Raw genomic sequence first — 17337 nt, 5'->3', positions numbered from 1 at the left:
AGTCAAAGAAAATTTTTTCATGGGAGTTTTAGATGGAACAATTAACATTTGATGATGCCAAGAACCATGTATATATCATGTATATATATACACAGTATATTTATCTATTTCTTTTGATAAAAACACTGCTTTCCTTTTACTAAAAAACACACTGTATTTCAACACAAAGATGTCCAAGGAGACTGTAACATTCATGCTGCAGGTCAAGAGTTAAAAAAAAAAGCCATGGTTATTGGCAAGAAGCTGAAGAAAATCATGAGGCTTTAGTGACCCCCGGTGGTCATACTGAATAACAAAAGCAAAGTACTTTACATTGTTTATTATGACAATAACAGAACAATACTGTGAAAAGAGGTTAAACCTTGATCTAATTAAAATGACAATGTGTACACACACATTACATAACATATATTATTAATATATTAAATGGCTCTTGTTCTTGGAACAACACTGCTACGATGAAACGCACAATAATAAACGCTTTAAAATAAAGAGTATCAATATGATGCCAACACAAGCATAAATAGTTCACTGACGGTATCAGTCTACTGTACAAAAAAAGGTCATTCAGGTCACTCTTCTTCTGATTTTTGTAGTGTTTAAGTCACTAAAAGATAACAGAAGAGCTGACAACATGATGTGCATTGATTCAGGGACAGTGATGAAGATTGAAAACCAGTTCTGAGACCTTCAACGTTTGTTCCCCTGTTACAACCTGTGGGCCCTTGTCATTACTTATCATAAATAAAACACAAGTAATGCATCTGTTATATACACGATAAAAAACATAAACCAGTTGCCGAAGATTGTCCTTTTTTATGTTTAGCATAAATATCTATTCTCAGGAATGATCAAGAATTAATCACACACATTATTCTTTACTCCAAAACACTGCACTCCTTCACCCACTCCATTTTTATGTTTATATCACAGGAAAATCACGTCCAACTGCTCTTCATGGTTCACAAAATACAGCTAGTATGCTCCTTGCAATGATTCTGTTTATTCTACACAGCCTTAAACGCCTTGTTAATGTTGTTTTCTGTACTATGGCTGCTTTCAAAATAATCTGAACTTTCAAAGTGATGCATTCACACCTCTTAAAAGTCCTTAACCTCATTACCTGTGACATACTGATTGGCCTTATTTGATTGTCTGTGTATCCTTAGTATGTAAAAGCTGGCTAAGTGCACTGAATCCCACTTTACAAAGAACCTGAAACTGTCTGTTTCTGGTTATCTTGATGAAATACTTTTCTTGACAAACAAGTTGAACAGAGGTTCCAGATATATACATTCTGCCATAGGGGGGCAGCAGCAGCCATCGTGTAGGGGATCCAGAGTATGGACGTGTCTATGAGGAGGAGTCCTCCTCCACAGGATGAAGAACGTGTCTCTTCAGCAGTGTCTTAAGCATCTCCACCTCTCGCTCTGCATCCTTCAGCTTTCTACGTAGTGTCTCGTTGGATTTCTGGAGCCTCTGGTTGTCCTGGGAGTAACGCAGAACAATCGGCATGATGTTCTATTATTACATGCTGCATTTAAATATTATACATTTGTAATGTGGATAAAAAGTAAACTTTGTCCTAACACTCACTGTTTCTATAGACTCATAGGTGGGCTTGCTGTCCTCCTCCAGCTCCTTAGGCACGACAGACGCTCTGTTTTCCCACTTGGCACAGTGTCTCTGTTTTCTCTGAGGCACAGGGCTGGGACAGGAGGTGAGGGTGGGTGCTGCTGGAGCAAGCAGAGACGGTTGGGTTCGGGTGGCCTCTGAGGCCGCAGGGGAAAGATGTGGTTCCTCTGTCTGGGTGCCACTATGGACCCTTAGGGGCCCCAAATGGGAGGTGATGGGGGATTCTGGGCTCCAATCTTTGCTGTCATCAGACTGGTAGGGGAAAATACATTCCTCTGAACCTAGAGAGCAAGGAAAATAATAGTTATTGCTTCAAATGACAACTACAAAAGCAGATTGTGCATTGTAATGATTTTTTACTTAATTTACATTTATCTCAATCCATCCTAAAAGATTTCTTCCCTAGGTTCAAGCCATAAACAACCACTCAACAAGCTGAAATGATTGAGAATGTAATGAGATATGAGCTAAATAAAATAGATGACCAAATAGCCATTAAGATTCGTTGGAAGAGAGTTTGTGTTAATACAGCCCCTGTGTTTTAAAGAAGTGTCGTGGTGTTTAAAGCAGAAGAGCTTCCTCACAGCAGGTGGGAAACTTCAGTATTACTGTAAGTGAAACAGTTCAATATGACAGCAGGAGGGGAATCACCCTCCAGTTACACTCTGTGCTAGATTTAGATTTACATTTCTTTAAACTGCAGCAAAACAAGGTGAAATCCAGTCAATTCTGAGTGGTATCGTTTTCTGTACTGTGTGTCAGGCAGTGATTATTGAACACATCTCTGCCTGATGGGTGCAGATGTGCCTTCAAGAATCTCTGCCAGCAGATGGCTTATAATGTCATCGGGATGTGCTTCCATGTGACATGCTTATAACTGTCCACATGCCTTATTCAAATATGTGTTGTGGCTTAAACTTGCAGAACAAAGACAAACCCACCCTCCAAAGTGCCTGCGGTGACAGGCGTCGAGCTCGGTGTCGGACTGTCAATGGAGTTGGCCATTTTTGCATTCTTCTTGCACTCGAATGCCACCTGATCCTTGCACAGCCTGTGACAGTTCATCCCGCAGTCTGAGCAAGACAAAAGAACACACACATCATATCAGAACAGGAACTAACATCAGTTTACCACCAACAAACTGACTTCTACATACTTTTTTGTTGTTGACACTATCAGTTCTGCAAATGCAATTCAAAGAGCTTTTGCATGCGAACTGTCAAACAACACACTCTCAGATCTTTTGAGAGACGGGGGAGGGGGAAAAACAGTGGTTCTGGCTGCAGTGTTTTTTTTTTTGTTTTGGTTTTTTTTCATGTGTTGCAGGGTTCAGCTAGCTATGTGCACCACGGAAAACCACACTACACCTTCCTTGCAGCTTCACTTTACCTGCTCTCCCCCAGACACTGTGTGTGCCTCTCCCCATTTTCAAGGATAATACTGACTGACAATTGAACTAAGACGGACTAAATGTAGTTAGAGATTTGTACCTCTGCATCTGTAACCTTGCCTGATGACACCCCACAACTGTGACGGAGAAAAAGTGCAAAATATTAACAAGTGAAAGTGAAACTACAAAGTGTCTTTATTTAATCATACAACTGTATCCTCGAGTTTGTGGGCTGACTTACAAATCCTGAGCAGTTGTCACAAAAGGTGGGTTTCATGTAAGTGGTTTCCTGGAAGTTGTGAACAAAACCAAGGCCTAGTTTAGAGCAGATGACACTGGCCCGCATGAAATAGGCAGTGATCTCCTCTCTGCTGATGAGGCCCTCTCTAGAACACAGACACACAAAGCATCATTTAAAAGAGTTCAAAGAGCTGTGAGAGATACAGTATGTATAGGAATAAACATTTTGACACATATTTCATCATTTCAGGCCATATCGTGATTTATTTATAACTTCACCCACTCAGCTACAGTACAGCAATTTGTCATGTTGTCATACTAAAGCAGAAACTGTGTCTAAATGGGAAAAATCACATGCTCTTCTGTGAGTTGTAACAACCGTGGTACATGAGAAATGGATGTTTAGGGGTTGGTGTTGTGGTTAGTTATGTTGCTATTTTATGCTTCCTGTTGCTGCGCTCATCACTACAAATATACCACTATATCTTCCTCTCCTCTGAAGGCACTTCATGAGCTCGAAGCAAGTACGTGACCCGTCAAACACTTACTTCTCTTTGTCCATGACACAGAAGGAAAAAGGAAAGCTAGCAGCAATTTTCTCAAATTCCCCTTGAGAAATGAAGCCGTTCTCGTCGTGATCGTAGTTCTTGAACACAGACTAAAAGACAAAGAAGAAATACACCATTGTTGTGTCACTTTCAGAGCACAATAGCTGCATGAGTAGGCTGTCAAAGTGGGTCCAGAAGAATATAAATGAAAAAGATTTGATCAGAACTAAACAACTATGCTTCAGTAAGGAAACACTTACATCAACCATTCTCTGCACATGTTTGCGGATGGTTCGGGGGTCGGGTTTAGGAGCCACTCCTGATGCCCAGTCCACAACCACTGGAGGTCTAGAGGGGGTGGCTGGCTGATAGAAAATAATTTATCATTTAAAAAACAAGCCTAATAGGGCGGATACAGATGAAGAATATTATTTGAGCAATTCCATGACACAAAATCTTTGCATAACCTGCTTCTTAGTCGTAGAAAGCACTGCATACATCTTTTAATTCAACATGTAAAAACAACTTATTCAGCGTTCTTGCAGAGTGTTACATGAGATGATTGATGCCAGTATCATGTCTGGTAATGTGTTACTTTTAAGCTTTTCTTAAAATTCAGAACTGACAAAATTGGGGTCCACTAGCATCTCTTCAACCTTACAACACACTATTCATTGTGAAGTTTTGAGCAGGACAGTTTGGACACTTAACAAGGTTGCTAGATAGATGAAACAAAGAGATGTAACATTCATTTATTGGTTAAGTTACTTGAGGGGGATTTTGTGTCAATAGAGAGAGCCTAGCAAGCTGGTTATGTAGCTTTTTTTTTACACATTGACTACTGAAAATTTCTAGAACTAGTCAGGACAGGCTGACGGAGAAACAGAGTCTGATGCTATAACAACAGATCTTGCCTTTATGTCTATCCTATGTTTAGTTAGACGTATTCACAACTGAGTAAAGTAAAGAACATATTGGCAAGCAGAAAAGAGTATGACAGCTTCATTACGATCCAAACCATCGTGCCAGTCGCAGACTGGTCGTGTGATATTGATGTTTCCTGAATATTATACCTGCTGCGTTCACACACCGACTCACCCCAACTTCCCGCAGCAATTTTACTAAGGTGAAGATATTGGCTGCGTTCACACATGCAACTAAACTGGAAATTTGGGGGACATTTTCTAGAACTTTTCTGTATATGTGTGAAAATAACATTTGTCACCTGTATGTAGCTTCTTATTTAGTGTAGAGGTTTGAGAGTGGTCCCATTTTTTTTTTAAATATCAAAATAATAGGCTACTTTAAAAGTAACTCCGCTTCTGTTTCACATATTTATTTTTATATAAAGGTAGCATTTTTAAGTTTAAGCTAAGTGGTTGTAGCTTCATAATTAACATACAGACTGGAGAAGTATTAATCTTTTTATCTAGTACTCAACAAAAACAAGTTTTCCTTTGAACATAAGCTCAGCTCAGTTATTCTTTTTTTTTATCTAGCCTGTCTCTTTCATCTAACATTTCCAGCTAGCTGACAGGCTATCCAATCTTTTTTTTCTTTTCTTTTTTAAGATTTATTTTTTGGCTTTTTGTGCCTTTAATGGAGAGATAGGACAGAGGGTAGAGTTGGAAATCAGGGAGCGAGAGAGGGGAATGACATGTGGGAAAAGAGCCACAGGCTGGATTTGAACCTTGAAGGACTACAGCCTCCATACATGGGGTCTAGCGCACTAACCACTGCGCCACCAGCGCCCCATGCTATCCAATCTTGAAGCAATGATAAAATGGCTGCTGAGCTCTAGCTTCAGACCTGATAATGGTATCAACCTTTTACATTTTCAATAGAAATTAAAACATTCGTAAATAAAGCTAAAACAAGCTAGTAAACACTAGAAAGTCTCTGCCTCTATAACTCACGGGTGCTTTACAGTTCTTTGGTTCTCTGGCATAAGACAGCTCGTAGATGTCATCCTCAGTGTAGTAAAGGTCCAAGGACAGCTGTTGGAAAGAAGAAAACACATGTGAGCACACATGGGGAAGGCAAATAGAGAGGGAGAAAAAAAATCTCTTTAAATCTAGATATATCTCCTTGAAACATGTTTTCATGAGCAAAATATGGTCACAGGGTAACTATTATCTCTTCACGGGCATCCTGCCGTTCATATTTGATTAAAGCCCCGCACACAGAGAGCACAACAATACAGCAATCTGAACTCGCTCTCATTCACACTCAGTTCGTCACCCACACACTCATAGATCATAGACTCTCATCACACCCACACAAGCGCGGACAATCCACATGCTGTAACACACTCATTTGCATCTGCTCGTCTTTAATACAATCACATGGAGCTGCATACAAAATGTAAAAAGACTCCTAATGCATGTGTGCACTATACCGTCAAAAGATGGACCAGGTCTTTGTTAGCATCCAGCTTGGGAGGGATCTGCTGGAGCTGGATCAGGTCATTAATGTGGCTGTAGAGTGCCTGGAGTTTTTGGACATTAATCTTGTTGTCCTCCACATAATCCGACATGGCCTCATTGACTGATATCAGGTCTTTGAGGTGGACACCGAGGATAGGGATTTTAAAACCTGTACGCTTGTTGTAAGCTTGCCTGTAGTTGTCATAGTTTCTACAGGAAGACAACAGGTCGGTCATCTCGTTCAATGCCTGGGGAGAGGATATGTGTAATGATTAACTTCAGGATGTTTTGGCTCTTTTATAGGTTGGATCTTACGGGGGATAGTTATTGTTTACCTTGGTGACCTCACAGGATACATGCGATGTGGTGTCTTTCAGTCTGGAGATGGAGCTGTGACAAAGCCCTCCCACTACAGCCATTAGTGTGTTGTAATTGTGCATAAGATGTAGATTCTGGTGGATTTACAAAAAAAAAATATCAATCCATCTATGCACTTGCATATGAACACGCACTATTAAACTTGTTCCAGGTATCTCTGGTTATATAATACACGATACTGCAGTTACATAAACCACTCATATTGTTGCTTTTTCTTACTGAGCTCTGATATCACACTTTTTTTTTTGAAGTGCTTTTCCCTCTCTTTTCAGCTCTAATTCTTGCTGTCACTGGAGCATTATGGTGTGAAATTCATTTCCACGCCTGTGGGTTTTGAGGTTGACAGCAGTAAGCAGCAGCAGACTGGTGCATTAGTGTTACAGTGCAAGAAGTCCTCCAGAGTACAAGTCGCCTACTGGCTCCCTGAGACTATAGCACATCACCTCTCAGCGGGCTTCATGCACCTTCACATCAACATTCAAGTGATCTGATAAGCGACTACTCTCAAGAGTTGTTTCTCTCCTTCCCTCTTCGGCTTTCGCCTCTCTGAGTGTGTTCCTCTTGATGACTCCATTAGCTTGCATTTAGTTAATATTTTTCTATTAGTAAAATCTTTGGATCCGCTAAAAGCCTGCAGCAGAGCTCTTGAGAATCATTAACAGCCCTCTGTGAATATGCATTATGCAACTGCCAATTATGCAATACACATCACGGTTTCGAGTCTGACAATAGACAGTCCTTAGTTAGATAAGGTCTATGAAAAACAGCACGTAAATTCATGCAAAGAGGAAATGTGACAAATATAGTTCATTTTTCTTTGGTTCTAAAACCAAGAACAGAAAAAATAAAAGTGGTAGTGAGATAAAACCACTACCTGAGCCACATGGATAAACTTGGTGAAAACCTCAGCTCTCAGCTGAGCGGTCGGCCTGCTCAGCACCATCAGCTGAACCCACTGGGAAATACCATTACACAGGGTGATGGAACGCTCCATTGCGGGGATGTCTTTCATACAGCAGTTGAGAATATAGTTCTGAAAGTCCATAAACTGGCAGAAATGACAGAAAGATTAGCATAAAATGCTGCAATAATATAGCAAGGTGTTTCCACCAGAGCATTTCTTTTCAATTACACAAAGACATATGCCGAATAAACAAATCATCCACGTGCAAAAGACAAACTCAATTTCTGTTTGGATATTTACTGTTATCCTGCAGAAGGACTTGAACTCCAGAAAGGTGAGGTGCTCAGCTAGCTCACTGGGCTCCAGGTGATCAAAAAGAAGAGAGACCTTCCTCTTTTTACTGCAGTTTGCTTTGATCTTCTGGCTGGCCTTCCACGACCAGTCCCGTTCATTTCTAGAGCAAGCCATGAAACACAACAGAACCACAAATACAATCAGAAAAGGCTAAAACTTTTTTGTCAATCAATTACAATAAAATCAATATGCTGAATTACAAGCATATTTGCATTTATCATTGCAGCTAAAAAATGTACCAATTTAAAGCCTAGATTGTGGCAGGATGGAAATGATTAGTCCACTGCCAAATTATATACCAAATACAGATTATATTTTCAGTCTTCATAATCTACACACTGATATTAAACTGTCTTTTAATAACTTTGAGTTTGTGGGTCAGACAAATGAAGACTTTGGAAGGTGTTTGGATGGACTTTCAGAGATTGTGACTGACATATTATTGACCAAACTAAAAACTAATTCATGTAAAACAATGTGCAGATCACATTACAATGTATAGAATGCTAATCTGCAGCCCCAGATTTTGATATTTCAAGTATCAGCACACGTAATGATGTAATCAGTGTGAAAAAAAGTGTTTTAAAATGAACTTTGAAGCTACATTAATAACGTCAAAGCTATGTCGTTTATCATTCAAGAGTCTTTTTCTGACTGATTACAGTATAGTTTCTTGATGAAACAAACAACCAAGAGTCGTGTAGGCTTCTTTTCTCAGTTGCCAGCTGGTCAGAGATTGACACTTACATCCATTTGGTCTCTAAGAGAGTGCAAAGATGCTCCTGTCCCTGCTCTCTGATCAGCTCGCGGAACTGTTCCAGGCTGTCCGACAAACTGTGCTGCAACCTGAACATCATCCAGTACTCCTGGATCCAATGCCTGCAGTTCAGAGATGATCCCATGTTACAGATATGGAAAATCAGATTGAAGTTAGACTCTTAAATGTGTGTCAGACTTACCTGATGAGGTAGCAAATCCTCTGGCACTCTGCTGGCTGCTCATTTTCCAGAGCTATTTTAAATGTAAGGACTTTGGTTAAGGAGCAGATGTTAGCTAGTTGTAAATATCAGCTTGTGTTTTAAGTGTCTGAGGGTTAGCAGTTTTTAGTTCAGGTGAAAAAAAAAAAAAGCTTATCAGAAAAATCTGCTGATCTTTATAACAGTGTGAAGGACAGGTATGCTCCGGGTAAACAATGAACATGTGGTTGCAGAACCCCGCCCCTGGCAAAAACAACGCATTGATAAAATCTACAACAACTACGCAAAAAAGGCAAACAGAAGTGGCATTTGGTAATGTGGGAGGAAGCAAAACTCTGATGAGCTTCAATGAATCATTCTGGCATACAGGAGAAAGTGAATAACAAAATAAAAAAAAAATAAAAAAAACACAATCAAAGACTCATTTACTGCAGAGCAACTGTTGATTCACGTGCAGTGATTAGAATTAGAGGCAGGACTCCAAAAAAGTTTCAGTCCATATCCTCTACTTATGTATTACTGTGGTCACTCTGCCCTCCTTTTTTCACATATTGACCACAGGAACACAACCCTTTAAAAGTATATAAAGTGCATACAAAAGCCCTTCAAAGCAGCTTCTATAAACAGACTGACACCACAGCTCTCGGTTGGTCTCTTGATAGGAATCAGCTTGAAGGGATGCACATAAAAAGGCTAATTGCGTCATGGGAGCAGAAGAACTGCCCACGCAATCCCAAGGCCAGACTGTGAACAAGGCTGTTAATGGCCCCTGTGCCTCTTCTCCTCGATCCTTATCCAAACATTGAATTTATTTGATGTATCCTTCTGGGTCTTGGGATCAGTAAGAAGGAGTTAAAAATAACAGAGGGGCATTCTGCATTGTTGCTCTCTGACGTGGGTTAGTATGAGCGGTGTGCTCTTTAAGCAATACCGAGTCTGTGTTTATATATAGTTCCAGGGGACTTGTGTGTGAAAAGAGGCAGAGGTAATTAACACCTGAAGCCCCGTCAGGCCAATGGGCTCCTCTGAGAGGCTGTGTGACGCTGCTGCTGTTTCCTGAATGGAAGCCTAGATTACAAGCACTCCACTCGAGTCACGAGACACTAAAAAAAACAAAAAAACAACAACATGCTTTTCTAGGTGTTAAGTGGGGAAAAAAGACAGAGATAGAATCAAAAGTTTTGAAGAGAGGGAACATATGCTCCCTAATACTGAATGCATTTACAAAGATAGAAATGTAAGTCTACAGTAGCTTACAGCGACAGTAAAGACTAACTGCCACTTGCCTATCACATTTTACATTGACAGCTTCAGGCTGCATTGTAAGCCAAGTACAGGCTTGATCGCCTGTTGCTGTTGACAACCACAGTAGAGTGGCACGAAGCAGAGGCAGCAATCTGATGTTACATTTGGTGCCGCTCAGTATTGGCAAACGTACAGTCTGAATAGCCCTGCTGTGTTGTGATAGCGGTTCAAACTTAATATCAGACAGTTGAAGGATATAGAGCGATGAGCTTGTCCAGCAGATCACTGGAGGAGATGAGGAGACGGTGCATGGTCAGGCTGATGTTCAACAGGTGGCTGCTCCCACACACACAACCATCTGAGTCTGCAAGACCACATGCACACATTTTTGTTGAACAGCAATGCTTCACAGTGGAAAGAAAAATAAAAAGACACGTCATATCCTCAAAATAAGATTTGCATTAGTGACACAATTTTTCCCTTGTTAAGGGACTAAAACACTTTGAACTTAATGTAAGCTCAATTTGGACAGACTCTAAATCTGGTAGCATTCTGTACTGCATCTTAAACAAAAGCAAACAATCCCAATGAAAAAAAACAAAAGTGTGTAAATCCATCTCTCAATACTTTCAGTACTCCCTCCCCAAACTCAGTGCCAATCCCAATGGTTGTTAATAAAATATGTCCATCTTTATTATTTTTAAGTTTATGATCAGCTGTTTTTATTCCTCAAACAACTGGACACTACAGTGTAAGGCAAACATTATTTAAATATGAGTAGTTTACGATCTTGTCTCGGATTACTTTTAGAAGCGGATTCATCTTCAATCTCAAGAGAGAGTTTTCAGTGGCAGTCACAAAACACACTACAATGTCTGTTAACAATTTACAATGACGATATGTGAAACATCCAGATCCACTTCTTTTTAAATTATTTTAAGGACAAGAACTAAGATCTTTGATACAGGCGGATAATCTGTCTCATATATTCATTGTGAGTTTCTACACTTTATCATTTCAGTATCCGTTCATGGGATAATTCATTTCTAAAAACGGAAAAGCTTCATAGATTTTTAAAAAATTATTATTTGGAAACAAAACCGATTTTATTCAATAGAATTTCTGCACTAAATTGAGGGGGTGGGGGGGGCGGTGTTCTAAGGATATGACTTCACAGCAACAAATGATCAAGTATTCACGCACTAGTTTTTTTGTTGAAGAGTTCCCTTTTCCTCCAACTGTGTGAACCTCGACAACTTGTTTCTCTCAGTACCTTTTTCACTTCCTTGTTTCCTTGCATATGTATCGTACTTCCTCTCTTTGTCACAGGACCACCTTTGCTTACTGAAGCTACGTTACCTAAAAATTAGACCACATGTGTACAAAATATAACTCAACTCATCACAACACCAGGTATGACCTATGATTACAGACAACACTTATCCCTGCCCACTAAAGTGGAGCAGCACACCACTTATCTTTCGTTTAAACTTCAAATCACTGCTAAATGCACTGCATCAGTGGTTGAGAACATTATTTCATTATTATGGGACATCTTCCACCCACATGCTGTGGAGATGAACACATTTCACTGAAAACATCTGTGATTTCTTAGGCTGGAAAATGTCCCTTTAAGCTTTAGCAGTATCTTGACACCATCAAGGACATCAGGCGTCCATGGACCCAGTCTGAACCATATCGCCTTGGAAATACATCAGATGCCATGGCAACATCTTTTCCAATCTTTGTTATCTGTAAGCAACTCACTGCTCCAGCTGCAGCTGACTAATCCAGCCTTCCTGCATGGGGTGTGTTTCTGTTTGAAACACGCAGCCACCTGCAGCTAAAACCCAGTGAATGTTAATGACCTCACCAGTCCAGTCAATAAGAGAGTTAAATAGACAAGTAAAACAAGGTCGAGTTCTCTAAATGGTAAGGCTAGTAAAGCAACAACTTTATCATACAGTTACAACATACACATACATGTGTTCATTGAATTAAAACAAAAAAATGTATATTAATTTATAATCTACAAACAATCAGGTCAGACCTAAAACAAATCCACAACAGGATGCCATGACTCTCCATCAGGTGAACAATTGCTCCATCCTTTTTTCACAACCTTCAAACCACTAACCCGCCTTGTGCAGGGTTAATTGCGAGAGGAAATCCCTTCTGGACTGTCTGTTCCTGACTGGAGAGTTAGGAAATCTGCCACCCGCTACAATGGAAATGTGTGATACTGTATGGTGATACACAGCGCTGAAAGCACACAGCGCCTGGCCCCACTTTTGAGGTTATCTAAGACGATCATCAGCCCCTCCAACCCTGCATGTCGGTTTTCCTTGTTTTGACAGAGTCTACCACACTGGATGGTCTCTTTGTGTTAGAGGAATCTATGTCAGATACAGGAGGATGGTTATCTCTCTGTATGCTGGACAAACTCCACATGCACTGTAAATTAAAAGACTGTGTTTGAATTTATATTTAAATGATACACGGTAAGATTGTGAAGTAGCTTGTAAGCATTTTTTAAACTTATTTTATTATGTTTAAACTAGTTGGCAGTTAAGAGAAGAGTCTAACAAAAAGCTTAAAGCTGTGGATACAAAAGATAACTATAAATACAGTAAAATGATGACCATGGTGTTGAAGAGTTAGCTAAAAAAAGTTAGCTAAAAGTAATGGATACATGGTTGAAATAGGAGGATATAAATAGATAGCCAGCTTAGCTTGATGAATACAAAGTTAAAATACGTTGCTTTAAGTAATGAATAGGGTGTTAAAAGAGTTAGCTAGTTAGCTGAAAGATATGGACAATAAGTTAATATAGTTAGCTTAAAGTAATCTATAAATGGTTGAAATATAGGAGTGTATAATGTTTAAATAGCTAGCTTAAAGTGATGGATACTAAGTTGAAATACATTGCTGTATGTATTGGACAGAGTGTTTAAAGAGTAGTTAGCTAAAAGATATGGACAGATAAGTACAGTTAGCTTAAATTGAAAAGAAAGGTGAAACAGATAAGCAATTATTTACTTTTAAAGGGTTAAAATAGTTAGTTAGTCCTGGAGAAGTGGTAAACACTAAAAAAAAACATATTTTCTTAAAATGGTAAGCTTAAAGTAATAGATAAAAGATTGAAATAAATTAAATTATGGATGACAGCAGAAATATTAAGTTGAATGTAGAGAATGAAAGGTTAAAATAGTTAGCTTGTGTTGACACATAAATGATTTTAATATAGGCCTATTCATTTAATCAATGACAGCAGCTAAAAGTAACATCAGATACATGGTTGAAAGAGTCAAATCAAAGCAACATTTATGGTTTAGTTTAGTTTAATTTAGTTGTGGAAGAAAAATAAAGACATTTCAGCTGGATTAAAAAATTATAGAAACAAATAATTTTCACCCTTATTTAAACTTAAGTACGACTTTAAATTTTAAAATTCAAAGAAACAATTATTAACATTTTGGGTTGTTGTGCTCACAGTTGAGATACATAACAAACAAAAACTGGAACCACCGATTTAGAGGTTTAGAGGCTGATGGACACTTTTTGTTGAAATTTAAAAAAAAAACATAGTAGGAAATTATGATGTCTGACACATTTAATGAATAATACATAAGGAATAAGCAAAGCTAAAAAAATGGAATAGCTACATATTATTTGGGTAGATGCTGCCAGGCATGTTGAAAGTGTTCAGTGCAGCCAAGTGTGGACTGGACACAGTGATGATGTCAACAGACATTGATCCGCACCTTATAGCTCTCCTCATTTCAAAGGCTGGTCAGCATCTGAGGACCACAGTTAGGGGAACTGACCTTTTGGCTCAGTGAGGCTTGATGCTGCCATCAGTTAATCCTTCAAATAGCTCTTACGTGCGCTCTAATATTTGAAAAGGTTCGGGACCAGCAGACCTTAGGGGTTCGCCTGTGATGTATCCAAAATGGAGCAGGACTGTGCTCTCTTTTTTATTAGGACTGTAGTAGTATAACACAACATTAATCTCTAACTTTGGATCATCTGGTTCCTCTATGAATCTGAGAAAAAGAAGCAGGCTGTGACTTAGTTGTGGTTCCAATCCTCCAATGATAAATGCAGTTATTGGATGTCATTTTATGTGCAGCCTATTGTACCACCTCTCCATTGCTTTTCTCAATTTGTGTAACCAGGCAACAACAATTTGAAAGCTCGTCTCTTCAGAGACACAATCACCATAAATCTGAGAGCACTCCAGACAACTTGATGAAGCCAATATTTGCCTGATTGATCTAACTATGGCCCATTCAATCACTGCTGTTCTCTTTACTCATTTACCAAACCCTCTAAATATTTAGCACAGAGCAAAAAAACTGACAATTACAACAACAAAATCATAAACTGCTACTGAACAAAAAAGAGTTTGGCTCTATTCAGAACACCCTTTCACTTTCTAATGCAGAGCTTCCCAGTAGTGTTTAAAGGCCTGCCCGGACTTGTTTGAAATTTTCAACATAACCGGTAAAACACAGACTTCTGGGAAACCACAACATTGTGTGTTCACACAAACTAAGATGTAGACCTCTTATCTTATTGTCTTTCATAAACAGAGACCAGACTGCTGAAAAACAACCTGAGTCAAATTCAAACATTACCCAAAGAACTCTAGGACTTCAGTGTTACACAATCAAAATAGACCCAAAACTTTACATTTCACTTCTGTATTCCGCTTGCACAAAAACAGTAGGCTGCTAACTGCAGCTCATGCTAGACTCACCAAAACACTGCAGACAGGCCTGGATGATTCCCTCCCAGCTCGCCCCTTTTGTTAGGTGTCCCAGGGACATCATAGATTTACCCGGGGTGGTCTGGGCCCCGCTAGGTTTGTGGAACCTGTGAGGACGGACTGGAGGAGAAACTCTTGACTTGGGGCCACATCCTGGAGTCCCTCTCCTTAAGAAACACAAACACAAAATGGGTGAGGAGGAGGAGGAGGGACATAAGTAATACAAGTGTGCGTTGCGCTATTAGGATGTGTATACATGTGTTTAAACCATAATCACATTAAACCACATACATTTGCATTAGACGATTAGTGACATTGTCATTTAAAAAAATGCAGCAATTGTTTTAACTTAAGACCACCCCCACCCATCCCCAAGCCCGGGATTTTTCTAGTCATTGTTCTCATTTCCTTCCTATAATTTGAGGGGAAATACCGGTTGGTTGATTGCGGACATCCAGTTTGAACTGTTGAGTGACCAGTAAACAAGAAGGCACATTTTATGGAAACACATGCTGTCTGAAAGTAACGACGATTCGTGTTAAAGAACATATTAACCTATATGAACCTATGCGCACAGCATTTTGGAATTGGTTCACTTTTACGCACGCGGTGTGGGCGCAAATGAGGACCCACTTGTTTATTCAGCACTATTAAAGAGTTACTTACAAACTGAAATAACGGGTTAAAACTGAATGATCACAAACATTTTCGCGTCCCCTTTCTTAAAAATAAATAGTAAGTGACTTACGCATCATCCTTTCCCTTTTCATCCGGCGTTATACTTTCGTTTTGGTTGATTTCTTTTGATTGACATCCCATAGCGAGGTACTGGGCGACGAGCGGCTGAACTAGGCTGTCCATCTGTGTCCTCCTCGCTGGGAGCATTTCATTGCATCTGCTTGGCTAAGTGCGCCTCTTCGGTCTCAGCAGCATTGTGCTGACTCGTCAATGAACGTTACACAATTAAGAGTCACCACAGCCTGTCTGAGAGTGGGCGGCCGTGATGCCGGGCTGTCACTCACACGGAGTGGGCTCTCTTCTCCTCCAGTGGCGACTGCTTGCGTCAAAATTTGACGTCTCACAGGATTGTATAGACTTTACAACCTGTACCTAGGAACAAGTTTGTTTTGTTTAGCCTCTGTTAATGGGAAAATGTATTGAGTTAAAAGGTAATCAGTCGGTTTAAACATTAAAAACTTTAATTCAAACATATAATTTGAACTGGGGGGGGGGGGGGGGGGGGGGATCCACACATGACTACATTTAGAAAAACCTGTAGGATGTGATCCCCAATCCCCCATGTATTTAGCAGAAACGTTTTTGTTTATTCAGTCTGAAGAACAGGAAAAGGGTTGGACCTTCCTCAAAAGATAACATGGATGTGTGTTCCATCATGGTGGATACAGTTATCAGACTAGACCACCTTCATAAGTGAGGATGTTTCCTGAAGTATGTCTCTGTTTTTTTTAAGCAAAGTGAGTCTTATCATGTAAATGCAGGTGGAATAGGATAGGATAGGATAGGATAGGATAATACTTTATTGTATACAGAATACAGAGGAGCTCTGTAAAAGATATTGGACCAACGGGTGACAAAGCAGTAAGCTTGTTAGAATATGATTAATAAAGTCACACCTGAAGGCAATAACATAGAAAATACAACTAATCACAGCTCTACAATTTAAGTAAAATGGGAGATATGGTTGTAGTTTTTGCTCTTTTACACTTTACTCTTCCTCCATTATTAACTCTTGAGAAGAACGACACATCGTAAAATAGACAGTCTAAACCTCAGAGCTATGCCCCTGCAGGTGTCCACAAGTGAGTTCATGTGTTTCCAGAGGTGATGAAGTCATGAGAACCTGTGAATACTTCTGATAGTGTATTATCAGAGCAGGTAAGTGATGCCTTAAGGCTGCCTCCTTGTGGCTAAAGCAACATCTTAATCTGATATCATTGGTGTATCATGACATCATGCCCTGTAGTGCTATATTGCACATGATTGGCTTAAATAAAAGTAAATAAGAACTGCCACATTTTGTGTTGCTTTCCAAAGAATGAGTGAGGCAGCATACATTGGTGATTCTTCAACTATGGTATTTATTGTGTTCCTATTGCAGAAAAAAACAAAATAAATTCAACATTTTTATCCCTGCCTGATTTAAAACTAAATGGAAACATAATAATAACTTTAGTACCAAATGGTACACAAACTCCCATGTTAATGAAATATACATTCAGCATAAAATATTACTCTTGAAAAGAACATCTACCCCTTGGGGTCACTGTCATTTCCATCACACTGGACCATAATGTAAGTGTAAGGAGGATTTTTCTTATGATAGTTTACTTAGTGATCACAGTAGTCATGTGACATCGGAGCATTATGGCTCATGTTACCACTGAATGTAGGTTAAAGGAAAGAAACAAGATTTTATATTGATTCACATATATATATATGTATATATAT

General features: G+C 39.4%; 1 protein-coding gene across 2 annotated transcripts; it reads right to left on the bottom strand.

Moving 5' to 3' along the window:
* Positions 1-304: 304 nt before the first annotated feature.
* Positions 305-15891, bottom strand: LOC109981329 (RAS guanyl-releasing protein 1). 2 transcript variants are annotated; one of them, XM_020630067.3, is made up of 17 exons: positions 15617-15891; positions 14860-15035; positions 10356-10461; positions 8835-8897; positions 8623-8754; positions 7822-7975; positions 7492-7665; positions 6575-6691; positions 6212-6487; positions 5730-5810; positions 4074-4178; positions 3814-3923; positions 3267-3411; positions 3126-3162; positions 2577-2708; positions 1597-1916; positions 305-1488 (listed from the first exon to the last, which is right to left on the bottom strand). In XM_020630067.3, exons 1-17 carry the CDS (start codon positions 15751-15753, stop codon positions 1354-1356), a joined length of 2400 nt encoding a protein of 799 aa, XP_020485723.1. In that variant the 5' UTR covers positions 15754-15891; the 3' UTR covers positions 305-1353. The 2 variants fall into 2 exon arrangements, with proteins under 2 accessions (XP_020485723.1, XP_020485724.1); XM_020630068.2 differs by lacking the exons at positions 8835-8897; positions 10356-10461; positions 15617-15891 and having other exon boundaries at positions 14860-14999.
* Positions 15892-17337: the final 1446 nt, after the last annotated feature.

This window comes from Labrus bergylta, chromosome 18 (assembly GCF_963930695.1).
Source record: "Labrus bergylta chromosome 18, fLabBer1.1, whole genome shotgun sequence".
In the NCBI taxonomy this organism is placed as follows: Eukaryota; Metazoa; Chordata; class Actinopteri; order Labriformes; family Labridae; genus Labrus; species Labrus bergylta.
Note: the sequence above shows the minus strand (reverse complement) of the source record. Positions and strands in the feature narration are given on the sequence as shown.